Source organism: Fundulus heteroclitus, unplaced genomic scaffold (genome assembly GCF_011125445.2).
Source record: "Fundulus heteroclitus isolate FHET01 unplaced genomic scaffold, MU-UCD_Fhet_4.1 scaffold_120, whole genome shotgun sequence".
NCBI classification, from domain to species: Eukaryota; Metazoa; Chordata; class Actinopteri; order Cyprinodontiformes; family Fundulidae; genus Fundulus; species Fundulus heteroclitus.
The window spans coordinates 193,827-221,652 of NW_023396532.1; the positions used below are offsets into that span (position 1 = coordinate 193,827).

The 27,826-nt window shown below is 39.2% G+C and overlaps 1 protein-coding gene across 1 annotated transcript in view; it reads left to right on the forward strand.

Annotated features, from left to right (window-relative positions):
• The first annotated feature begins 1,517 nt into the window (after positions 1 to 1,517).
• The window catches only part of LOC118558291 (heat shock 70 kDa protein 12A-like), a 39,896-nt gene continuing 13,587 nt past the window's right edge, over positions 1,518 to 27,826 (forward strand). The window contains exons 1-5 of the mRNA XM_036128801.1: positions 1,518 to 1,738; positions 14,197 to 14,541; positions 18,535 to 18,633; positions 21,460 to 21,768; positions 22,735 to 23,018. Of these exons, the coding sequence (XP_035984694.1) occupies positions 1,702 to 1,738; positions 14,197 to 14,541; positions 18,535 to 18,633; positions 21,460 to 21,768; positions 22,735 to 23,018 (1,074 nt within the window). The 5' untranslated portion in view covers positions 1,518 to 1,701. The remainder of the gene's footprint in view (positions 1,739 to 14,196; positions 14,542 to 18,534; positions 18,634 to 21,459; positions 21,769 to 22,734; positions 23,019 to 27,826) is intronic.

Here is a 27,826-nt window from a genome sequence, read left to right on the forward strand (position 1 = left end):
AAATTTTTGTTTTTCTCATTGTTTTGAAAAAGTGGTAGAACATTGATTAACATCCGTCCAGAAAGATGGTTCCCAGGAGCTATAAACAGAATCAGCTGTTGCTTTGGGATTTTCAGTACCAGTTTTAACCACTAGAGGGGAGTGTTGGAATAGGAATGAGCCGTTCCTGTCAAGATGGCTGTCAGATATGTGCATGTAACCTGCTACATTTACTGATGTATGTTGGATGAATCATGTTGATGAAAGAGCATTTGGTCTTTAAAGAGGACTTGTTTTATTATCAGCCACTTTTACATCAACCCTGCAGCTTTTCTGCAGTAAAAGTGTTCACATATCGGGAAGCAGACACATCAGCCAAGTTAACTGTTTATTATTCAAAGCTTAGCAGAAAGTCTCTGTAAAATGCCTGTAATTGATTATTAATAATTACCAGAACTTCTCTGTGGTGAAGGACAGACCCTGTATTTTCTACAGGCATGTATCATGTAAAAAGTACTTCATCCACTTATCAAAGGAGTTTTACTATTTATTTCCATTAAAAGACTATTTATTTTTGAAACATGCTTTTCTGTTAGACTAAATCTAAAAAAAAATATCTTGGGTAAAGACTGGTTTCAGTGTTAATCTGTAGAGTTGATTTAAGGTCAGGGTTTGGCTCACAGTCATAGTTTGGCAAAGTTAAAGGAAACATTAGGGTGTGGGTGTGCTGTACCTGCTGGACCGGTTTCTGGTGTTTTTATTTTATTCTTTACGTTTCCAGAGAACTCACTGTGAATCAAACCAGAAACTGACCTGAGGGGCTAATTAGGTTTATAGAACGATAATAAAGGAGAATCATCAAACTGATCTTGTTCTCCTAAACCTCTCTTCACTCTCCTCAGTATTTAGCTCCTTGGTCTCTATTGATCAGTGCTGGTTTCTTCCATTTTGCTCATCCCAGTTCAAGATCCAGTTCTTTTTATGTCATCATTATAAGTTTGTTTTAATTATTATATCATTAATGAATATATATTAATATAGCATTAATTATTTTCCTCTAATTTACATCTGCCTACAAACTTCACTTTAAAACATGTTCATCCTCTGTGCTGGTAATAGATTGGATCCATTATTAATTTCAGTTTTAAATAAGTTGACTCTGTATTTGTTGGATAATAGACTAATTCATTAAGCTATCAAGTGCATCATTAAGAATTATTTTTACATTTTGTAGACTCTGCTTTTTTGCCTGTACTCCACAGATCTCACTGTGGAGTACAGGGAACCAGTAAACCCAGCAGTGATTTCAGGACTCGTCACCCTTAAAGGACTAAAATAAATGTCTTTGCAAATATCTGCATCCTTCACCCCATGTAGGAATAAATGTATATCTGGATATCAGGAGCTGGAAGAATGATGCACTGGAAGTATAAATTCAGTTTCATTCAGTTCAGATCAGTTTGTCTATAGAGCAACAACATCTGTGTTCACATAGATTTCCACCAGTTGATCTCTCCATGATTTAATCTGTCCTACCTGTCCAGGCTTGGTTGGATCACATTCCTCCAGCTGCTCTGATCAAACCCAGAACAATGAAAACCAGTTTTACTTTGAGACGTTAGATTAATAGCAGAGTTAGCTTTCAGTTTGTCCAGAGAAACAGTTTCAGTGAGTTGTTAGGAAATCTTTTTGTAAGGATTTGATGATTGTAAATATAGGAAGATGGAGCTGTTTGCTGTGTTTGTGTTCCTCCTCTATGGTAAGATCTTCTTCCTCTCTACAAGCTTAATTTTATTCTGATTATCTAAAGTTTTCTCCTCATTTGCTAAGGTAATGACCAGGTACATTTACATGTTCACTACTTTTAAAATGTAGAACTTTGTCTTCAAACTGAAAAATCTCTCATTCTTTTCAGTTTATTGTGCATAAGGTCATTTTCAAAATAACCCTAAATAAAATATGGCAAATATGGATTGTCTTGATAGAGACTGTGTGGTTGGTTATGCAGAGACGTACGTGGCGTCCTTGTAGCATTATGTCCTCGCAGAAGTCTGACAGTATATGGTGTCAAACTAAACTCAGTCCTCTGCATCCTGGGACAAATCATGTCACGGCTAATTGACATTAGATTTTGTCCTGACTGATTCCTAACGAACTGAAAGTTGCAATTTACAGTGGAAACAGAAAACTACAACATTCTGGATCATTGTATTATACTGAAGCAAAGGGTTCTCTTTTTGCTGTTTTTTTCCTTCCTATAATTAGTACATCTAGTTCTGGTTCTCACAATCATCAGGAAGAGAGGCACATATTAAAGACTCATGTAAAGATTCGTTATTCATCGTTGTTATTTGCATCGTTATTAACATGCAAAAAAAGCAGAAAAGATTGATTCATTAGTGGAAGTTTGGTGTTCTTTTTATCCAAGGTCACATCTGTGTCTGATGTGCATGTTGAACTGTGTAAAATTCTCAACTTGATTCTAAGTGTTTTAGTTATTATTTATAAGGTTTGGTAAAGAGGATTGCAGGCAGGAGGAACAGAGTGAAGGAGAGGAGCTGAGAAAACAGGGTGAAGATGAACTGGTTGACGGAGGGTCAGAGAATCCTCTGAAAATGAGACAGAAAGTCCAACCAACCTGATCCAAAATCAGGTATAAAATAACCTGATATTGGCCTTGGAGGCTATCTTTAACTCTCCTGGATGTTATGCTAACAAGATGTGATTCTGTGGACATATTTTCACACATGAATGAGCTGAACTTAAAGCTACAGGGGAATTAATCAAAGTTTATTTATAAGGCACTTTTTAACTATCCGTATGGTGCAAAAAGTGCTTTACAAGCTAAAATGCAAACAAAAAGAGGCTCAGACAAAATAGATAAAACATAAAAATGTATTATAACAGGATAAAAGGAGATAAAAACTAAAAAGTGCATAACAGCAGAATTCAAAACAATTTTAAGAGGTATGCAGAAAATAAAACCACAAGATAAACAAAAGTTATCCACAGCTGAACAGCTAGGAGGGTAAAGATCAGTTTGTGCACAACATGTAAACACCAGAAATCCTTTAAATTCAATTCCACTTCATTCTCTGAACAAAATTCTAACAAATCTTTCACTAATTTTTCCACGTTAGCCTTGCAAACAGAGGCTGCCTAAAACATGAAAAAATACAGCAAATTATTGAGCGACCTACAGAGAATTCTGCCATCAGTTCTCTGGTTTCTAAAGAAAATGTCACTTCAGCTGGTGTCCTGTCCATCATCACAAGATCCTGAAGCAGCAGGAACTCAGAGATCTTCAGTCTGACTCCATTTAAAGTTCAACTCTCTGAAACTGAAGGACTTTTATGCTTCACTTAATGAAGCCACGTTTCCAAACCTGTGGAGGACGACACAGAAGATGCTGCTTGGCTCAGCCTACATGTGAGAGCAGACGTTCAGCATCATGAACTTCAACAAAGTCCATCACAGATCAAGTTAACAGACCAACATCTGAGCTCTATCCTGAGATTTACCACAACAAAACTAACTCCAGACTTTGATGCACTGGTAAAAAGGGAGACCAGCAGCACTGTTCCTGCTGAAAGTGAACGTGATTTCACTATGATGTGGAAAAAAAACACATTTGGAAAATAATTTGTACAATAAGCCTGGGAAATTCATCCTTTACTGTCTGTTAAACACAAAATGTGGTGTTTGTGACTGTGTGGGTGTGGTTAGGTGTGCTCTCTCTCGGATAGGTGTGGCTTGGGGAGGAGCTGGCTGCACACACCTGAGTCTGATCTTCATCTGGAGCAGTATTTAAAGCCTGGCTTCCTGTGTGCTCACTGACAGATGGTCACCGCTAGTTGGTAGATCAACCAACATTCTCCTCTAGAGAAAGCGTTCTTTTGGAGTTAAGCGGGCCCGCCCATCCTGCATGGGTTCCTCCCCTGAGCCAGAAGGAGGTCTACTGGGACTCGGGGGGGCTGACAGATGTACTCAGATGCGACTGAGCTTGGGAAAAGGTGAGGGGGAAACTAGCAGTAGCTCGAATCTTGCCGGTCTTTTCCCTACTCCTCTCCCTCAAGCGGTTGTCAATACGAATAGACAGTGAAATTAACTCGTCTAATGAGTTAGGCATCTCACGAGAAACTAAATCATCTTTAATCTGGTCAGAGAGACCATTAACAAAAACTGCTCGCAATGCCCTGACGTCCCACCCACTCTCAGCGGCTAAGATGCGAAAATCAACGGAATAGCTAGCAACAGACGCAGTCCCCTGACACAGAGACAACAACAGTCTTTCTGCATCCTGACCCTGAATAGGATGGTCAAAAACACGGCGTAACTCAGAAGAAAAAGCTTCAAAAGACTGAAGGGCAGCAGATCCCCCCTCCCATAAAGCAGTTGCCCACTGACCCGCCTTACCTCTAAGTAGATTAATAACATAAGCTGTTCGAGAGCGGTCATCTGGATAACTGGATGGTTGCTGATCAAACACCAGGGAACACTGTAACAAAAAACGACTACAGGAGCCTAAATCTCCAGAGTAACTCAGACATCCTGTCTGTAAAAAGGAGCGCTACCGCAGGTCATTTATTCCTGCTGCTATCAGATTTTACAATGCTGCACTGTAACTGCAACTGTGACAATAACTGTAATAATTAATGTGCAATAACCAAGGTGCAATAGTCTATTTAATACACTGTCCTACAACCCGTGCAATAATCCTGATGTAGTGACTTCTGCTGCTATCACCACCTGAACATAAGTCAGCCCACATGTATGTATGTATGTACAAATGTATACAATGTATATGCACATACATACGCGTAGGTGCGTATGTAAGTAGGCGCATAGATATATGTATATATTTAAGTATATAGATATGTTTATATATATATATATATATATATATATATATATATGTATATATATATATATATATATATATATATATATAGACCACTAAGAATGTAAATGAGACATCAGATGCCCATTCCTATTTCCTTTTTTGTATTTTTTTTGGTATTCTTTCTGATCCATTGTATATATGAAGATTCACTGTATATAACTGAATACACCTTCCCTACTCTGCACCTTCTTGTATGAGCCGATGTGACGAGTGAATTTCTCCATTGTGAGATCAATAAAGACTATCTTAACATTCAGGTGGTGGAACAAAAGGTTCCTTAGCTGTTTGCAGGGGAAGTACTTGGGCCTGAGGAGGGAGAGGATTACTCACTGCTGCTGGGGCTTCTGATGGAGCAGTTTGAGTGGGCAGCTGGGAAGAAATGAGGGCTACCTTGTGACTCAAGTCCCGCAGAAGGCTCATGGCTTCATTGAGTAGCTGGTCATGCTTTCCAATTAAAATCCCTTGGTTGGAGAGGGCTTTCCGGAGATCGTCTGGGTCCGCTGGGTCCATAGTTTGGCCAGATGGTACTGTTATGAGCAGGAGCTGGACCCCAAGTGCAGAGAACCAGGCGTGGGGAAAAAGGTGCAATCAACAGTTTATTTAGTCCTTTAGGGAAGCAGGGAGAGGTGGTGTCTCCGGAAGCTGGGGCTGGTCAAGGAGGAAGGAAGGCTCACGAGGGTAGCAGCTGGAGACGTGGTAAGGCAAGGCAAGGCAAATTTATTTATATAGCACAATTCAGTACAAAGACAATGCAAAGTGCTTTACATGATTAAAATATAGCTAAATAAAACAGAATAAAAGCAAGTAGGAATAAAATATAGATAGAAAATAGAACAAAAAGGTGGTGATTCAGTTAACTAGGACAGTTGAAGGCAATTTTAAACAAATGTGTTTTTAATCTTGATTTAAAGGAACTAAGGTTTTCCACATCTTTACAGTTTTCTGGAAGTTTGTTCCAGATCAGTGGAGCATAGGAACTAAATGCTGCTTCTCCATGTCTGGTTCTGGTTCTAGGTATGCAGAGTAGGCTGGAGCCAGAAGACCTTAGTGGTCTGGATGGTTGATACACTGATAACAAGTCTGTGATGTATTTAGGAGCTAAGCCATTCAGGGATTTATAGACTAACAGAAGTATTTTAAAGTCTATTCTCTGAGATACAGGGAGCCAGTGTAAGGACTTTAGAACTGGGGTTATGTTCTCTACTTTCTTAGTCTTAGTGAGAACGCGGGCAGCAGCGTTCTGGATCAGCTGCAGCTGTCTGATCCACTTTTTAGGCAGACCTGTGAAAACACCGTTGCAGTAATCAATTCGACTAAAAATAAACGCATGGATTAGTTTTTCTAGATCCTGCTGAGACATTAGTCCTTTAATCCTAGAAATGTTCTTCAGGTGATAGAAAGCCGACCTTGTAACTGTCTTTAGATGCTTTTGGAGGTTCATGTCTGAGTCCATCACTACTCCCAGATTTCGGGCCTGATTAGTGGTTTTTAGCTGAAGCGACTGAAGCTGTGTGTTAACTTTTGATCTCTCCTCTATTGGTCCAAATATTATTACTTCTGTTTTGTTTTTATTCAATTGAAGAAAATTTTGGCACATCCATGCATTGATTTCTTCTAGGCATTTACTCAGTGCCTGAATTGGTTCATAGTCACCTGGTGACATGGTGATGTAGAGCTGTGTGTCGTCTGCATAGTTATGGTAGCTGATGTTGTTGTTTTTTATTATCTGGGCTAGAGGGAGCAAGTAGATATTGAAGAGGAGGGGACCCAGGATGGACCCTTGGGGAACCCCACATGTGATTTTTGTCATCTCTGATGTAAAGTTACCTACTGATACAAAAAATTCCCTGTCCTTTATGTAGGATTTAAACCAGTTGAGAGCTGTACCAGAGAGGCCGACCCAGTTCTCCAGACGTTCTAACAGGATGGAGTGATCAACAGTATCAAATGCTGCACTGAGGTCCAATAGAACCAGCACGGTGGTTCTTCCACAGTCTGTATTTATATGGATGTCATTAAAAACCTTGATAAGGGCGGTCTCTGTACTGTGGTGAGCACAGAAACCTGACTGGAAAACGTCAAAGCGGCTGGTCGTTGTTAAGACGGTGTTTAATTGTTGAAACACAGCTTTTTCAATAATCTTACTGATAATCTTACTGATAAAAGGGAGGTTTGAGATCAAATTTTCCCAAAAACACCTTTTTACACTTTGGTGAATCATTAAACAATGTTGCTACTCCTCCACCTTTCCTTTGGTGTCTGCTCTCACAAAGAAAATTGTAGTTTGGAGGTGCCGACTCCATCAGTATAGCTGCTTCATTAGATTCATGTAACCATGTTTCTGTTAAAAACATAACATCAAGATTATTGTCAATAATTAAGTCATTAATTAAAAGGGATTTTCCTGACAGAGATCTAATGTTTAATAAACCCAGTTTATATGATTTGGTGGTTGATGGTGTCTCTGTGGCAGGTTGCATCTGACAGTTTATGACTTTTAAGTACGACTGATTATTCCTGTCTGTTTTCCTTTTGCTTTTCTTATTTCTGCCACGTATCATAACAGATATTCCATGTTCTCCGTCAGGAGGCCCAGGCTTATGCTGGTAGCGGTCTTGACTGATAAACGTACAGCCAGGGCCCGCTGTATATCACAAGGACGTTATCCGAAGGTCTTCAGGACAGGCATGTTCTGTGATATGTAGAGGAGGAGCTCTGCGTCCTTTGGAAGATGCTGATTTAGTCACAGAACTGCGGTTTTCAGAATTAATATGTGGAGAGGGTGGCAGGCGGGTGGTGTGGCTCGGTGGCAGGTGGCTGGAGCGGAGCTGAATCCTAGGAAGACAGGACAAAGGTTACTTTGTGGAAAAAACACAGCAGAGTCTGAAAAAGACCGCTTTCTCTAGAGGAGAATGTTGGTTGATCTACCAACTAGCGGTGACCATCTGTCAGTGAGCACACAGGAAGCCAGGCTTTAAATACTGCTCCAGATGAAGATCAGACTCAGGTGTGTGCAGCCAGCTCCTCCCCAAGCCACACCTATCCGAGAGAGAGCACACCTAACCACACCCACACAGTCACAAACACCACACAAAACCTTTTATGCAATGGCTTTACATGTCATTTTTAGTAGTTTACTCAAATACTTCATTCATCTGCTCCTGAACCCACTGTGGCCACGAGTCATAAACCCACCCCACCCCTGGCCAAATGCTTATTGACATCATTATTGAGGGTCTGTTTTCTAGACCTTGAACAAACTATAGTCACCAGAATTGATGCTCCACAGTTTCATAAACTACTTTGAAGGTAGCACGTCCAGAACACTGGACGGCTCAGCATTGCTTCTGCTCATTAGCTTAGCAATTAGTCATTATGCTAAAACCAGCTGCAGTGTATGAACAGTTTGCACAGACTCCTACCATGATATCAACTTTAACTAGTCTGTAAAATTTTCTTAAATCAGGTTGTTTGTCCTCAAACTTCATCTGAACCGCTGCAGTTATACAATTACATCCTGTCCCATTGCTTCCCAGAGTTGAAACTGACTAGTCAGAGCCACTCCACCTGGTGACGCAGAGAAAACTCTGACCCCTCATTTGAATATGACAGAATATAACAGAAATTATAAAAGCATAAATAAATAAATATAAAAATAAATGGAATCAAAAACTAATATTGAAATAATTAATAAATGACAAAATATGTTACAAATATATACATATTTTTATTATATCTTTTGGGGATAGATTTATTTTATGTATTTTTGATAAATCTATAAACTGCTCTCCATATTCATCAGCAGAAGAAATTAGAATATAATACGGCTGACGACACACAGAGCACGGTCCTTTAATGTTTTGTTTCTAATTTTGCAGGTAGGCTGGGTTGTAAATAATATAGAAATGATAAACAGTAGTAAAAGATAGTAAGCGCCTTATGTTGCAAAGAATGTCAAACTAAGGAGTGAATTTACTAAGAATGCCTAAAGAGAAAACAGTGGATTCATTGTCTGTGGTGAGTCCAAGAATGAACTACAGAAGTGTTCATGTCTCTAAGTTAATAGGGCATAAGCTAACTACATAGAGATACACATAGTGCCAGTAAAAGCATGAGCTAATAGTCAAGATGTATATTGAACTGTGTCATGTCATGAGGTGCTTGTGTAAAATGATTTACTGAGTTAAATGTAGAGTCAAGCTGGGCTGAGGAACACATGTGGTTCTTTATCTGCATTAATCCAATCAGCCTGAGATGAAAGTCTGTATTGTTCATACAGGTATATTTGGGATAGAGCTGCAATTAGAGATACATTTTCTGTGTAATCAGAGAAAGTTCTGTATTCATTTATCTCAGGTTGAATGTAATATAAGTACATTAAAAGGCCTGATCTAAAAAAGATGTTTTTTATTAATACAGTTCATAAGAGGGATTGGTGGAAAGGAGAATATAGTAGTTATTAAAAAGTTTTTATAAAGCACTAAATATTTGAGTTTATTGTAGTATTTGTGTCAAAGTTACAATAGTGTTTATACAAGTGTAATGTGCTAGCAATAGGGGTTCATGTTATCACACTGGAACAATGAGAGACGCAGAATATCGTTGGAGGATGGGAATTGTCTCCGTTTATTCAAAGCTCTCAGCAATCACACCTCAACAACCCCTTCCGCCTTCATGACCCCTGATAGACTGGAAGTGTCCCCCACTTCAAAATAAGAGCACATGAACATAACAGTTTACCCACTTACAGTTGTCCCCCCTTACCGAAAAAATGAAACGTCACCATTTCCACAAGTCACGCAAGGAATAAAACTAAATAAAATAAATAAAATAATTTAAAAAATTGGTATAATAAAATAATATAAATACGGGAGTAAACATTTAGGGTACATACCTCAACATACCCGCTAACTTATACAAAGGAACACAATATATCATTACATAACATAGTCAGCAAAATGCTCTGGTGGTTTGGTGGTTTGGTACGGCGTCCAGCCTGAGAAACCTGTGTCTGCGTACCTGTATAACAGATGGCTCCCTCTGGATTAAGACCAACACTAGCATCATGATCTGGTGAAGGGACAGGAATAGCAGGTACAGAAGCACTGGATAACAGGGCAGGGTTTGGCTGCTGCAGCGAAGGTGAACACACAGTAGTCCTTCACTAGGACGCTACCTCTTGGGACTCCTACCCCACTCGCGGTTTGTAGAATTGTCGGGCGACATACCACTGGGCCTCCATGGCAGAGTTGGCCAATTTTCTCCGTCACCTCCATCATGCCATCTGACCTGAGGAGATCGTCCACTATCACAAAACATTTTTTGGTATTCCATAGCAGAAGATTTGCACACGAAACCACCACAGCTCACATACACGAAAAACCACAGTCCCCATATGTTCCATAATCTGGCTGTGGATTCCATCTGTCATCCTTAACACTGCAGCTCAGGACCCTCATTCCTTCACATCCATTTGCACTCTGTCCAATCGTGCCGTCAGGCGTTCCTCAGCTCAGAGAGTGTCCCTGTTGCATTAGCATTGTGGTCCACATCCGTACTGCCCTCAGGGAAGGCGTAGCCACTGTATCCCGGCTCTGCGATGAGCAGATACCATTTTTGTTTTTATGTCGATAGCCATTCTAGCCTGCTCACAAGGTCCTGCTATCATCAAGGCCTCCTCCAGATCAGTAGCCTCATGTTCATGGCATAGAGGCCAGGAGCCAGTCCCACAAGAAAACGCCTAAACTTCTCTCCCTCTCGTGCCACCGTATCATAATCAGAAAAAGCTTCAGCGACTAGCCTTGATATATCTGCTGCATAAAGCTCCAAGCTCTCATTAGCCTGCGAAGGGCGAGCAGAAACACAGGTCTGAAACTATACAGGCTGGATTGTTTCTGTCCAAAAGCCTCACTGAGTCTTTCTTTAACATAATCAAAGTCACCTTGTGTAGCTGTAGGAAGGCTGTCCCACAAGAGGAAAGCAGTGCCATCCAGGTGGCAAAAAGCTTATGTCTTCCCTACAGAATGGAGGCAGCAGTTCTACTTAAAGTTGTATGCATTGTCAGTTCATATCGGGTCGTATTTGTCTTCCTCATAACCACCTGCTGGAGAGCTCGCATGAGATCCTCCCAACATGGTCAGTCAGCTGTAATAATTACCACTTTGCAGCCATGTCCCAGGAAAAATAAAAATAAAACCAAGCACCGCTGCCATCAATGTAATGTGCATGCTATAGGGGCTCAAGTTATCACACTGGAACAAAGAGAGATGCAGAATATACTTGGAGGACAGGAACTTGTCTAAGTTTATTCAAAGCTCTCAGCAATCACAGCTCAACAACCGCTTCCGCCATCATGACCCCAGACAGACCAGAAGTGTCCGCCACTTCAAAATCAGAGCACATGAACATAGCAGTTTACCCGCTTACACAAGTATGGTGAGTTGTAAAACAGCAGAAGAAATGAGAATGTAATGATAGTGGTGCATGCCTGAATTCAGGATAAGGGGGAAGTCAATGTGGATTCAACTTTTTTCTTTTACAAATACAAAGACAGAACAGGAATCCCAGAATATGAAATAAATATGAAATAAACAGATTAAGAAATATGCCAAGGTGGATTCAAATGTCTAAATTCATATTTGAATGATAAACAAGGCTTCCGTCACTAGGTGGCAGCAGTTGTCAAACAAATCCCCAGGCTGCCTGTACCAGTATAAGTTCACAGCACCAGTGTAAACAGAGCTGATGGAGGAGAGATGGAGAAGTTTGTCATTAGAGTAAAAAAATGGAGGGTTTGTCAGTGGTAAAATATGTGGGTAAACATGAAAACAGAAAATGTGACGAATCCTACCCTGCCCTTGGATTATAAATGAGGAAAGACCTTTGTTTTTTGTGTCTAGAAACTCTGACAGTGGATAGCATGAAACCAAACAAATTAAGATGACATCTGGAGACATTACACACCAGTTTTATGAGTAAGAAATTAAACTTCTTTCATCAAAAACTCGATGAGTACAGCGGCCAGCGGCACAACATATATACATATATATATATATATATATATATATATATATATATATATATATATATATATATATATATATATATATATAATGTATATGGTAACAAGGGCCCAACAATCGTTCTTCTTCCTCCTCAGAAAACTGAAATGGACTGGCACATTGCCACTGATCCCACACACCCAGGCATTTGTTTAACCTACTTCCATATCTATAATAGCAAACGTTTCAGGAACATTAAATCCAAAACAAACAAGCTCAACAGGTGCCTGCACAGCAACATGGCTGTGTTTAATGGGATAAAACAGACGTCCCGTTTGGGAATCCTCCCAAGCGGCCACCCTGCCCCTGAGCATAACACTGAGACCTGGGATTCAGTTTGATAATAAGGGAAATAATGCATTTTTTTTTAAAATGTATATGTAGCCCCTGGCTAAAAAAAATGCACCAAACACCTTTGGAATTTTACAAGATGATCACATTGGGTTGATATTCTTTATATCAAAAATACAAGTGAGAGCCTTGTATCATTGTTTTTCTTGTTGTTTGTTTTCAACATGTAATCTGAGCGATTATATTCTTTGCGGGAGTGATTATGGTTGTTCATAATGGAAAAAAGTAAAAAGACAAAGCATTTCTGAAGGTGACATGTGTTTTTACATATGTGTAATTTTGCTTGTCAGACTACATTTTTATTAGTTCTAAGATTATGGACTGAGTACTGGTTTTAAAAAGTATTTAACAAACTGAGGGACAAGTGAACTCAACGGGGAGTTGGGAAAAAAACGAACCGTGGCATGATGGGAAGAAGAAGACCGGAGAGCGGGAAAAAGAGGAAAGAGGGCGCTGATGGAGACCCCAGTTTAGGAGAGCCGAGAACGAGGGTGGAGAAAGAACCAAGAAAGTACCAAACTGTTCTAGGTTTTATTTTTTCACGAGTCGACTCAACCATCATAGTCATGACCTCTGAGGAGTTGAGGCGCGACGGAGGTGAAGAAACCGAAGTTTCCTTCGCTGGTGGAGCTTAAACCTGTTGGTGAGGCTCCGTTCATGTAGCGTCTGAACTGGGAGAAGATGATTCTCGGTTGTTGCACCGTAGCTTCAACAGACCTGCAACGAAAATTAAAGCGGTACCGAACTGTGAGGTTAGACCCACGTGTTAGTGTATGGTAATGTTTTATTTTTCGTAAAAGTATGGAGGTCTGTTAGTGCCAGAAAATTTGGCTTGCAATTTTTGCAAAAAGCGTTTCATAAAAAAAGAAAAAAGAATTGTTGAAAAAGGAAAAGTGCTCAAACATTATTTCTTATTAGCTTGAGAGAGATTTAAGTTTAGGCGGTTAGAGCCTATGTAGTTTATTTTATTGTTTTTGCCATTTAACAGAGTGGGTAGGCTGAGTTGTGGCTGAGTATTTATTTTTATTCATATATATATATATATATACATATATATATATATATATATATATATTATATATATATATATATATATATATATAGATATATATATATATACACATAAATAAATATAGATATATAAAAAATAGTATCTATCTATATCTCTAAAAGAGAAATCTATCTAGATCTCTCTCTCTCCCTCTCTCTCTCTCTCTCTCTCTCTCTCTCTCTCTCTCTCTCTCTCTCTCCCTCTCTCTCTCTCCCTCCCTCCCTCCCTCTCTCTCTCTCTCTCTCTCTCTCTCTCTCTCTCCCTCTCTCTCTCCCTCCCTCCCTCCCTCTCTCTCTCTCTCTCTCTCTCTCTCTCTCTCTCTCTCTCTCTCTCTCTCTCTCTCTATCTCTATACTCTATATGGGAAGAAGAAGACTGTTCAATAAATTGAACTGTTTTCCGTAGCAGGTTGTCTGGAATTGTTTGGGTTGTTTCCCTTGTATGTATGGTGAATGGTGATCAGAGGAATAAGTTTTGACTTGAGTTGGATAAACCTACATGGGATCTACCAGTATTTAATGAACCCAAAAAGGCACCCCACCAGATTGTTTACGTTCTGGTTCCAGTTATTAAAGGACAGTGATGTGGGGTGCTATATATATTTTGTAACATGCTGATGTGCTGAAATTATGAAAAAAATTACTTTTTATGTATTTAGATCATTCTCTGGAAATGTTTTTTTCTCCAGAGAATTCTCAGACATATTCCTTCACAACACTGCAAGATTTTATAGGAATGCAGAAAACTGTTTGATAGTTAGGGAATTAAATGGTCAGTAGATTAATGTCTTTAAATTAAATGTATTTATTCTAAGATACTGAATTAAATCATGTCTCTTGTTCGGTCTTCCAGCCTCTCAGGAGTCTTTGACTACGACAGTCGAGGTTTATAAGGGAGAAGAATCTATTGTGTTGCCTTGCCTGTACAGCAAAGAATTAGTGGACATTGTCACAGTGAAATGGGGCCGCTGTGGTCTCAATCCTGATACTGTCCACCAACGGCGAGAAGGAGACGAGCTACATGAACAAAATCAGCTTTTCGAAGGACGAACATCAATGAGTCCTTTTGCTCTGGACACTGGTGACTTCAGCCTCACTCTCAGAGAACCACAACTGTCTGACAGTGGAATCTACAGCTGCAGCATCATTGATGATAAACAAGAAACTGTGCTGTCGGACATTCAGCTGCAAGTCAAAGGTCAGCTACCTCAGTTTAAAGACACACAGAGTATATTTAAAGCTCACCACCCAATTATTGAATGCAGGTGTTATCATAATAAATAGAGAATATCTTCAATCTTATCTGTGAAACATGTCCTGTTCACATGAGCGCAGGTTTGATTGTATCCAATAACATTTTAATCCATTTGGGTTTCTCACCCAAATGAAGCGAAACTAGAAAGCTTTGAAAGCGGCTCCCAGAGTGGGAACATTTGAAGCCACGGCCCGCTGTGGTAGGGCTGGACAATTAATCACATTTGCAATTCAATCACAACTTTAATAGACACAATTTCCAAATAGCAGAGGTCTGCAATTTTTGGCTACGTTACAATTAATGGATAAGACGCGTCCATTAGTTGCTTGTTTTAAATGCAGAGAAAAGTCAAAATTAAATCACAATCACAATTATGGTTGAAATTAATGGTAATATTTTTTGGCAAAATTGTACAGTCCTATGCTGTGGCTCCATCTGGACACCCCCATCTCTGGTTATGAGCATGCAAACCAGTGTCGGCTTCTCCGTTCACACGCATGCTCTAGCTAGAAAAACAGTAGTGGACTTTGTAGTTGGGGTTGTGTTTCAGACACTATTAAGTTTATTGTGAATTTTACACTAACCCATGGACACTGATCCACACATGATCAGAGCATTCAGCTGGTGAGTCCCCAGCGAGGGCAGAGAGAGCTGGTATAAATAGGCAGAGTCCCACAGTAAACCATCTTGATGATAATTAGGCTGCAGCAGGTGAAGCTGATCATGGTGAATGGAGCTGGGAATGGGGAGAAACAGCCAATGCCCCAAAAACATGAACCATAAGTAGATATCATGACAAAACCCCCTTCTCAAGGGTTAGGGTTAAGATGTCCAAAATATAAAACAACCCAAAAAGTGTGGCCTAAAGTTCAGGACCAACCCAGACAGGACGGACAGGACGGTATCTGACATTCTGGTGTGATCTGTCAAAAAATACTATGTGGGGCGTGCTAAGCAGCTATGAATAGACAGACCAAAAAATAACTTCTTTTTTTTCCATGTTCTTGCCTAGTCTAGTCATGACATATCCTCACCAGTAAATACTTCTGTTAACTGTTAGTGGTGTTATAACAAGGTAGAAGTGACTGTGAATAACAGGCAACAACTCAGCAATGAAGTCATACGCAGCATAACATCACAGATGGGATAATAATGAAAAAGTCTCTGGTTCTTTTTTAAGAATCAAGAATCTTTTATTGTCACCGTGTGTTACTGTTGTGACATTTTTCGAGATACACCGTCTTAGGATACACGCAGACAAACTATCTGTACAGGCTGTAAGAACAGGCATAGCCCTTTGACACAAGCTCTGTTTAGCTGGACTTAGCATGTCACGTGCGCGGTACCCCAATGGGGTACCGCGCACGTGACGTCACCGTCTCAAGAGCAACGCCCCTTTTGCCGCTTAGGTAGGGCATACAGGAGAGAACGCACGGATAACCCAGCTATTACAAGCGCAACAGAACCAGCGATCTGACCGACTTTACAGCCGTTAAACTTTCCCAAGACGATGTCCCAGGCGCACGGATTACTGGTCGCACTGTCGAAGAACACACCAACCTTCAGCTCAAACGATAGCTTGAGGTTCGAGGGCTTAAAAAGACTGGAAAACTGGCTGAGTTGATGAACGGTAAGCTTTGTTTTTTTTTTCCTGCGCGGCGATCATGGCAGCGTCGGCCGTTTTTTTGTTGTTGTTTGTTTGTAATCACCGTCCAGCGATCGGTATATGTTTAATGTTTGTCTTATTTGAAATGTTTTTGAGTAAGCTATCCTGGTAGCAGGCTATCATGTTAGCGCCTGCTACCATGATAGCCTATATGCTCTCATGGTAGCAGGCGCTACTTTATTAACATGTCGGCCACCAAAATACTCTTACCTTGACTTGATGTCGCTGGAATTGGGTCAGGATGTTCTTCGGTTGGGCCCTTTCCTCCGACAAAATGCTTGCTACATATGTACTTGAATTTGGTAACTTTTTCCGGGTTGAACTGTTGTGTAGGCCGACCGCCCCGGTGTTCCAAGCGCACACGTTTCTCCTTAGCAGTCTTGAAGAAAACATCCTTCATATGCGGCCGATCAGCGTAACTCGAGTCGCTGTTGCACGTTCCATAGCAACAATGTTTAAAAACCATGGTCTTAGATTTGGAAAAAGCAGTCGTTTACCGAGTAAAACCTAGGCTAACGCACATCTCTTTTACAGCAAAACAGCGGCGGGTTTCTGGAGTTTGCCCCACTGCGTACCACGTGATGTGACGTCATCGTGACGTTGTGTTTCTAAAAATAGCTCGCGCGCGGTACCCACAGTTTTTTCTACCTGCCTGGGTAGTAAGGGTCAATCAGAGCAGAATAGAGCCGAGATGTGAGCTGAACAGAGTGCTAATTAAAGAAATGAAGAATAAATAGGATGAAATAGAACAATGTGTTCAGAGTATTTATACAATATGTACAGAAAGCAAAACCTTCCTTAATAGGTTAACAGTTGAAATGTTCAGCAGTTAAATGTTTCATTATTGTGATGTTTCAGGATTTCTCCCTCTTGATGGTTTCCAGCTCAGATTTTTGAGTTTCTTGCTGAAGATCTGATCATTAAAGCTTCTGCTGGACATGAGTCTGATCACACAGGAGGAAGCTGCTTCTAGTTTATTCATCCTGAAGAGACGATGGAGGAGCTTTAAAAAGCTTCTTAGCTTGGCAGAAAATCTGTGTTCACTGTGTTATTATGCTCTATTTCGTTATTTTAAATACAGGAATAGATTTGTGTATAATATACTTTCTTTCCAATTTCCTGCAGATTATAGGTATTTAAATTCTAGACAATGAAAAAACTGAGAAGCTTTCATGCCAGGAAGCAAATGTTTACCATGGTTTATAGTAACTTAGAGCCTTCTCTCCTTTAATATGACATCTTGGTACAATAACAAACTAATCAGGTGATCAATCAGTAAGATTATTGGCTCAGAACAGCTAGAAATGATACAACCAATCCCTGCTGAAGCCATCAGGTCAATAAAGACTCCTCTCCTCCTCTTTACTCTTTGGTTCAGTTGTTGCCATCTGGCAGAAGACATAAAGCACTGTTAGCATGAAAAAAATGAATTTTATTCCAGCTGTAACATTTTTTAACAAGGAAATACTGAAATAGTTTTTTACTTTTCTTACACATGAATAGCTGTGTGTGTCTATGTGGAGAGATGTTCAATAAATTAGAATATCCTTGAAAAGTGCATTTATTTTAGTAACTCATTTCACTAAACTAAAAATCATATGGATTAATTACACAAAGACTGATGTTTTTAAACCTTTAATCCTTTTAATTAATAATAATAATTCATACTTTATTCATCTCAATATGGAGAAATTTACTTCTGCATCTTAACACATCCCCTTGGGGAGCAGTGGGCTGCCACTGTGCGGCGCCCGGGGAGCAAACGGGGGTTAAGGGTCTTGCTCAGGGACCCAGAGTACTTGTATCCTTCTCTGAGCCAGCCTAAACATCTATCAACATTCACAGTGTCTGAATATACAGAAATTGACCTAGAACATTTTAATACTGGTTTTATTGAAAATTGTCTATAATTTCTGCTTAAAGGTTGTATTCAATAGGCTATTTTATTCTGAAAATAAGCCTCATTATAACTGATTGTAATCTATAGAATATGGTCTATATGTGGATGTGATATGTCCTTATTTATTTATATTCAAAGTGTCTGACCTTATGTGAACTTTCTGTACATTAACTTAAAAAAAATATAAATAACCTTAAAACACATTTGTTTTCAGTCAACACCAAATAAATAACCAGAATTAAACTGAGTTCCTAAAATGCAACTATTTGAACAAAGTTGGTGTTCCATGTAAATTCCAACTATATTAAGAACATTAAAACTACTAATGAATGTCTAATATGTAACTGGTTTATCTTATGTTTTTCCATAGAAATATTTCCAACCTGGGCCGTAGTTCTGCTGGTTCTGCTGGTTCTTCTTGCTGTTTCTGGAGGCCTTTTATTTCATTTCAGACATTATTTAATATCAGGTAAGTTCCTTTTACAGCAGTATTAATGCGGATGTCTAACATGCTGAGGTTTTGAGTTTTCCTAGACACATTGTGAACATTTCAGGCAGTGATGCTTCAGGGTTGCCATGGTTACACAGTCATTTACAATTATGGGATGGATTCCCCAACATGCTGAGCTTTCAGTGTTTCTGTGGTCAGGAACTGAAACCACATTAATCCCATAATAATAATTTGCAAAGATAACTCCTTTAACTTTTTACATTTTGTTACATTATAACTACACATGTGGACAAAATTGTTGGTTCTCCTTATTAAGTGAAAGAAAAACCCACAATGGTCACTGAAATACCTTGGATCTGACAAAAGTAATAATGAATAAAAATTCTATGAAAATGAACAAATGAAAGTGAGACATTGCTTTTCAACCATGGTTGTCAAAACCAAACTGAGTTAATTCTGCTTTCTGTGAAACTAACATCATGATTAAATCAGTGCTGGTCTGTCTAAGCTGTGCAGGAAAAAACTGACCTGGGAGCCAAACCACCATCCTGCAGGAGTGCAGAGACCCCAGGCTGACCATCAGTAATTTTTCCTGATGTTGTTTGGGTTAACAGAGAAGCAGGAAGAGCGATCAGTTATAAATAATTTTGGTCTTATCCAGTGGTGAAAGTAAGCTGCTACGGTCTGGTACTGCATAGCAGGAGGTAAGAGGGAACAGCAGCTGCCAGATGAAGCCTTCATTCAGAACCAGTCATGGCTGCACGCTGGATCAGAAAACAGATCTGCTAACCAGATGCAGTCTAAAACACCACCTAGTCTGTTTATCAGTATATTTTTTATTTATTCTGAACTATATGTACTGTTTTTCTTGTACCTCAACACTTTTAACGCTTTTACTACTGCTCATCTCCCCTCTGAGCCAGAGGCTTTTATCAGCAGCCAGCATTTAAAACATGAATCACTACGTTCAATGTCCTTCCACTGGTAGCAAAATGTCTCAATTAAAATCAATAGAAGAGTTAGTAGATGTGTTTAATGGTATTTTATTTAACAACACAGAACCAGTGGTGCTGCGGTGGGCGTGCTGTAACAATTTGTGCTTTAATTCTGAATTTCCCCACTGTGGGACATTAAAGCTATTTCTATTCTGTTTTAGTCCCTCAGTGATGTTATAGCGAGCTAAGTCTAAGTCTCTGCAGTGGAACCAGGCTTTAACCCTGGTTGCCTTGGGAACGGTCTCCAGTGTAAAAACTCCACCAAGTCTGTGTTTAAGTTGTCATGACTTGTTGTGGCGACGCCTGAATAAGGGAGCAGATAAACAGGACTCACTATCTATATTTATATTTTATGCAACACAACAGCCCAAAGTAATGCATCTAAATGAGAAATAGTGTTTTATTGTGTTAGTATTCATCTTTCACTGATATCACACCAACAAGTATTTTAGGGATATTTTTCTACCAGATTTGCTCATTTAAAGACTGAAATCTTTCTCTCTGCAACACCAGTTCAGTCACAATGGATGAACAGTGTCTGTAAGCAGCTATTTTACCAAGCTGGGTATAGAGCTAAACTTTGACTAGGCCATCCTAACATGAATATGATGTAAACCATCCCATAATAGCTCTGGCTTCATGTTTAGGGTCGTTGTTCTGCTGGATCATGAACCTACACCCCAGTCTCAAGTCTTTTTCAGCCTCTAACAGGTTTCCTTCCAGGACTTTCCTGTTTTCAGCTCCATCCATCTTCCCATCATCTCTGACCAGCTACCCTGTTCCTGCTGAAGAAAAGTTTAATGCCCCCTTCTCTCTGTTTCATACCATCTTTTAGGACTTTTGAGGCAATATTCCTGCTGTTGGAGCCTGAAAATTGGATTTATATATATTGAATTTAAGTAAACAATTCTAATAAAATTCTAATCAGTTACCTTTTAATATTTAAATTTAATTTCCTTAGACTTAGACAACTTTGTCATTTTGTAAGCACAGAGTGCGTACAGAACGAAATTTCGTTTGCATACAGCTTGAAAAATTACAGTGAATTGATGTACTACAATTCATCATGAAATACTTTAACATCTTCAGTCTAGCAGAAATAAAGTCTAACATCTGATTGGCTAACCTGCACAGCAGCTCAGCTACAGACAAATCATCTTCTGTACAGCAGCGTTAGCCTCACTGAGGGATTTAATTTGTAAGGCTGAAAAATAAATAAATTCAAGATCTGCTGCAGAACCTGACCATCAGATAAATAATGATTAAATAATTACTTATAATTAAAACTTGAATATCAGGCTTTAATAATTTAATCTCTCTACTGCCAATATAATGTTGAAGTCTTTCATCCAGGCGTTGTAGGTTTATGAAGAGTGAGTTTAATTAAAGGACAAACACTGAGAGTTATCCTGCGTTTCTGACTGTCCTGCTGAACATTGCTGCGTCTCCTCTAACCTCTAAACACAAATCCATCCCATCATTACAGGATGATGACAGGAAGTCACTGAAAACATTTCTCTGCATTTGACTCATAAGTTTTTCTCTTCTGTCAAGTAGGAGGCAGCAGTGATGTGGTTCAGCTGTTAGTTAACAAGTAGAAAAGATATGCAGCATTTTCTCTTTTATGGATGAACATGAGTCTTTTCCTCTGTGTGTCATTTAAAGGAGGTTTTGATCCCGTTCCTGCTCTGTCAGCATCCATTCTACAAACTCCTGGTCATTAAATCCTGAGTTCCTCCTTGTGACTGAGGTGGTTCTCCTGGGGTTTTACTGAGGCTCCATTACTGTGAACATCAACATGATCATTTCTCCTGCTGTCTGTGCAGCTGATCTTTTGTGTTTTTCTCAGTCTACAAGGTGGAGGTGGATTCAGGAGTGGAGTCTGTTCTGCTGCCCTTTAAGACTACAGTCAGTCTGCCTGGAGGTGTCACAGTAACGTGGAGAAACAACAGGAACAGGGTGGTTGATAGTTATCACTTAAAAGAACTTCAACTCGGGCACTATAAGGACAGAACAGAGATGAAGGAAAAATATAAATCTGGAGACTTCAGTTTGACCCTAAAGAACCCCACAGGCAGAGACAGAGGAATCTACACCTGCACCGTCTACAGAAAGGAAACGATCCTGGCTGAGAAACAAGTCCTGCTCAAGGTCAAAGGTCAGTATTTCTAAATATAGATAACATTTTCCAACACGCATATCCCTGTTGGGGTCCTGAGAGTTGCTGGTGTCTATCTCCAGCGTTCGCCAGTTGAGAGGCGGGGTTCACCCTGGACAAGTCACCAGTTTATCTCAGGGCAACACAGAGACAAACAACCATTCTCACAGCTAAGGATAATTTAGAGACCAGTTAACCTAACAGTCATGTTTTTGGACTGTGGGAGGAAGCTGGAGTACCCAGAGAGAACCCACGCATGCACAGGGAGAACATGCTCCATGCAGAAAGACCCAGGGTTGGACTTGAACCCAGAACCTTCTTGCTGCAAGGCAGCAGTGCTACCCACTGTACAGACCCTAGATAATATTTTCTACATGATAATATCTTTAATAAAACTAGAGATGGTGTTTATTCTGAGTCGTTAATATGAAGGTTAGATCAAGGATAAATGTTACAAAAATATAATCTTTATTCTAAAGAAGATTTTGTAAGGAAAAATAGAAACACAATTCATTATTGATGCTAATAAACAAAAGATATTTCCTGGGTTTTATATAAAATCATTAAATACTCAGGAGTATCAGTATCCATCCTTTCCTCCATACCCAGTTCTCCATTCAGGATGGCCTGGAGGGGCTGGTGTCTATAACCATTGGGTGAAAGGTGGGCTACAGCCTGGACAGGTCACCAGTCCATCAGAGGACAGGAGGACCAAGATAATCTGTGGAGAGTTAGAGATTAAATTACTGAACTTTAATGTTTCAGTTTAGATTTCAATTGCGGAATTGAAATAAATCCACAAACATGTTTGTGGTTTTACAGGGAGAACATGGAGACTCCATGCAGAAAGACCCAGGGTTGGATTTGTACCCACATGTTTGTGGTTTTATTTCAATGATAAATTGTGGAAAAAGGCATCCTATGTCTCTTTTGTCAGACTCTAACCTTCTTCTCTGTTCCAACCAGGTGAAGCTGACTCTCTGATCATGGCCATAGACTTTGGTTCAGGATACAGCGGCTACGCCTTCAATCTAAAACCCAGAGAGGAAGGAGGTGAGACAAAGTTAAAGAGATGGGGTAAAGAACTTGGACTGGACTCCCCAAAGTCTCCAACCTGCATCCTGTTTGATGAAGATAAACGATTCCTGGAGTTTGGTTATAAAGCTAAAACAGCGTACAGCAACATGAGACGAGGAACAGCTGAGAAATATTATTTCTTTGAAGACTTCAAGTGGGATATCCTGTTCATAGTAAGTAACATTAAAGATCTGCAGCCAGAGCTTCTTCTGCCTTGGATCCTGCTGTGTCCTCTATGTCCAGACCTGTCTTCTCATTTAGAAACTGTGTCACTTTCTGAATTATCTGAGGGTTTGAAGCTGAAGTCTGACCCTTCACAGATTTCCTCCTACAGTCAGAAAAACAGGTTTTAACTCTCTGGGTCCCAATAAAACAAAATTAAATTAACACTTAATTTATTTCAGGATCTATTCTAACCATTTCTGAGTTTGTAGTTTTTGTCCAATGGCTTTTATTTATTTTATCATAATAGTTTTTATTAAACTATTCATCCCCCTTGACAGATTTAGAATAAAATATTTAAATATTTTTAGTCTGTCTCCTCAGTTCTAGTTTTTATTAGTAAGAACTTTATAAATGTTCTCCTATTTTTGCCATTTTCACACTCAGAATGAGGGATTGCTGCAAAATTAACAACTCAGTGCAATCAGCTGGATTTCCTTAGACAGAAAACTTTGAATCAGTTGTTAATAATAATAATAAACTGAGTGAGTGTCACATGTTGACCCGTGTCCAAGTATTAAAGGAACCGCTGATGGTCCAGATCATGTCAGACTGGAACCATGTCAGAGCGCTACGACGCCTACATGGTTCACATGGAGTGGAGATAACATCACCAGGAGAAATGTTTCCTGGAGGGATTATTATTATTATTATTATTCCTGGAGCTCCAGGCTGTGGACAAAGCTGCAGAAACATGGAAGAAATTCATGAAAAACCTCATGAAGAAACTCATGATCTCATAAATGTTGTAATAATGTTTTGTGCAGCTCCTCATTAGTCCACTAGATCCACCTCGATAAAATCAGATTACCTGCTGTCAGCAGACTACAAATCTCACTCTGAAGAGAAATTAATTTACTAAAACTGTAATTTTATCCCTAATTTGGACTTCAAATACAAAAGCTGCAATTTTTACAAGCGTGCAACTTAAAAAACTAAAAACCTTCCAGTTATTTGTCCAGTTTTCACAAGCAAGCCTCAGAGACATGAAACTTGTTTATTAACACAACTTCTCTCCATAGATAAACTACATGTGGAACATTAGGAATAAAACATAGAGAAACAAATTATTTTAGGCCTTAATTTCCTAGAAATATCTTTTTAGAAAAACAGTCTAAAAACAAGAACAAATACACAAAAACAGCAATTTCACATTTCATGAAAAATACAAAAAAGCTTGATGAAAAATAAAGATCTAGTAACGGAGGAAAATGATTATTACAAATTAACAATAAATTAAAGAAAGACAATCCTTTTTCTGGGTTGCTGAAAAGGAGTAAAATTAAACGTTTTCTATTGAAGGATTCAGATTTTAGTGATTTCTGACATCAATAAACATGACGACACGTTCTGATGTGAAATCGTCCCAGTCTGACACTTTTAATGCAGTTTGTGCTCAATTTTATTCCTGTGAATTTATTCTGGTGTTTTTCATCTTTATAACAAAATGTTTAAAGAGGCCATGAGAACAAATTTTATTTCTCTGAGGTTTTGGGGGATTAATATAATCTGTTGTGCTCTGATGAGGCCGTGTGAACGTCAGCAGTGAAAACCAAAGGAACTCAGAGGCAGTCAGCTTTGTTGCTTTGCTTAAAAACAGTCATATCAGAAAACAGTTTATCTTTCTACATAATACCCGCCTCTCGCCCACTGAAATGCTGGAGATAGGCACCAGCATCCCTTGCAACCCCATGAGGGATAAGATAGTAAGAGGATGGATGGATGGATTTCTACATAATTCATATTCTCCAATCACACCATCCAGCAAACAGCCTTCCAGCTCCTCCCCACTGGCATGGACAAACTAATTTCATTCATTTAGCATTTCTCATGCAATGCCCGCATTTAACCACTAGGTGGCAGACTCCAACAACTTTATCCTTTATTAACACTTCTTCACACGCTTTGCTCTTTGAACTCTTCTGTAAAAATGAGCAAGAAAAGAAAAGTGGACAGTGAGAGCTGAGAGTTTAATGAGGAGTGTAAATATTTTTCCTGAAGTCTGATCATCGCTGTATGTTTGATATTTAGAGAATCGGTCACAGTTTTCAGAGACTACAGTTTCAGCTCTTTGCTACCAGCAGCTATGCTAGCAGACAGTCAGTAAGAAGGGAGGCTGCTGCTCAGAGGCTGGAGGCTGATTTATAAACTCTGCAAAACTTTTTTCATCAACAAACTACGATCCAAGACTGAAGCACCAAGGAAAGTTTTATGCTGACATTCAAACTAGCAAAGGCTAGCAAGGCTTTCTCTGAAGGAGAGTTTTTAAACAAATGGCTGAGACAGCAGGTGTCTTGTGTCCGAAGAGCAAAGATAAGTTTGAAAAATCAGTTTATCACGCAGGACAGAGACTCTCAGCGTGGAACTGATTGATGAAGATATAGCAGCGAGTTAAACAAAAAGGCCTTTAATTAACTTCACTGGCCCTGGATGAAAGTAACGATATAAAGACACTGATCAGCTCCTGGTTTTTATCAGAGGATTAATGACAGTTTTTAGATAACAGAGTTTCTGACCATGGAGTCCCTGAAAGGACAAACAGGGAGAGAATTTATATCACCGGTTGTCTGCTGTCATGGAGAGAATGAAGCTGCTTCATCCATCAGGAATCTCTGTGTACCTGTGAGCAAATATTCCAGTTTAATCATGTCGTTAATCCAGTTATAAAACTAATTAACTTCATACAGCAAAGGAACTTCAGCATCATCAGTTTATTACGTTTCTGGAGGAAACTGAAGTCGATCATCAGGACCTGATTTAACCGCTCTGGTGTCGGCTGGTTAGGTCTGGACAAAGTGTTCCTAAGAGTATTGGAGCTGAGAGAAGAGATCTGGACATTTTTGGAGTTAATGGGAGAAATCTGATGAATTTCCTGAGCTGAGGGACAATAACTGACTTTGTGACTTTGATTTGCTGAGGACATATTTTCACACATGAATGAGCTGAACTTAAAGCTACAGGGGAATCAATCAAAGTTTATTTATAGAGCACTTTTCAACAGTTCATATGGTGCACCAAGTGCTTTGCAAGCTAAAATAGTAAAAAAAGATGCTGAGACAAAATGGATAAAATATAAAAATGTATAAAAAGAGATAAAAACTAAAAAGTGCATAACAGCAGAATTCAAAACAATTTTAAGAGCTATATACAAAAATAAAAACACAGAATATACAAAGGTTATCCACAGTTGAACAGCTAGGTGGGAAAGGTCAGTTTGTGCACAACATGTAAACACCTGAAATCCTTTAAATCCAATTTCACTTCATTCTCTGAACAAATTTCAAACAAATCTTTCACTCATTTATATGCGTTAGCCTTGCAAACAGAGGCTGCCCAAAACATGAAAAAATACAGCAAATTACTGAGCGACCTGCAGAGAATTCTGCCATCAGTTCTCTGGTTTTTAAAGAAAATGTCACTCCAGCTGGTGTCCTGTCCATCATCACCAGATCCTGAAGCAGCAGGAACTCAGAGATCTTCAGTCTGACTCCATTTAAAGTTCAACTCTCTGAAACTGAAGGACTTTTATGCTTCACTTAATGAAGCCACGTTTCCAAACCTGTGGAGGACGACACAGAAGATGCTGCTTGGCTCAGCCTACATGTGAGAGCAGACGTTCAGCATCATGAACTTCAACAAAGTCCATCACAGATCAAGTTAACAGACCAACATCTGAGCTCTATCCTGAGATTTACCATAAAAACTAACTCCAGACTTTGATGCACTGGTAAAAAGGGAGACCAGCAGCACTGATCCTGCTGAAAGTGAACGTGATTTCACTATGATGTGGAAAAAAAACACATTTGGAAAATAATTTGTACAATAAGCCTTGGATATTCATGCTTTACTATCTGTTAAAGGCAAAACCTTTATGCAATGGCTTTACATTTCATTTTTAGTAGTTTACACAAATACTCCATACATCTGCTCCTCTGTCAGATTTAAGAACCCACTGTGGCCCACAAGTCACAAAGTTTGCCCATCCCTGAGGAGGAGGAGGAGGAAGAGGAGGAGGAGGTCAGCCTCCCTGTATTGAGTAGAACAGGCAGTGAAGTCAGCTTGGTAGAGATTTATATTATTACCACAACCAAACCTTTTACTGAGGAGGAACATTTGGCCTGAAAAACAACAAGCTGAGGTTATTTTTAATGAAATCTGCAGCAATGAGAACTACAGGAAATGGTTTATACAGTGATGTCATTAACATTAAATGTGTGAATTACAATAGAAATCATTAATATCTAACAATATTACAAAATCAACAGTTAAACCTGAAACTGTTTTTACAGCAGCTTGTAAATCATGTAACATTAAATAAAATGTAAAATATTAAACAACAAACATCTGTATTCAGCTCAGAGACTCTGAGGCACCAAGCTTGATGAATTAATTTTAATCTTCACATCCATATAATAAATATCTGATGAATTCATCACTAAAACTGAATCTTATCTATTTATTGAGAGACAGGCGACGGTCTGTGATCGTGACTAAATGAGGATTTTAAACAGCTTTGATCATCTGAGCTTCTGGACGAGGACTGATCCTGTTTAGCTGCTGCAGTTTTTACACTTTTGTTAACTTTCCTAAAATGTTTCAATTTGTCTACAGACACAAAAATATTAAAAACAACTTATTGTTGATGATGTTTCATCTCTGCTGACTGACCTCATGTTCATGAACATGAGAACTAAAACAAAGTAACTTTAATAACTCAGGGAGGATTTCTATTCATCAGTCTGATTTAAATTCAGTTCAG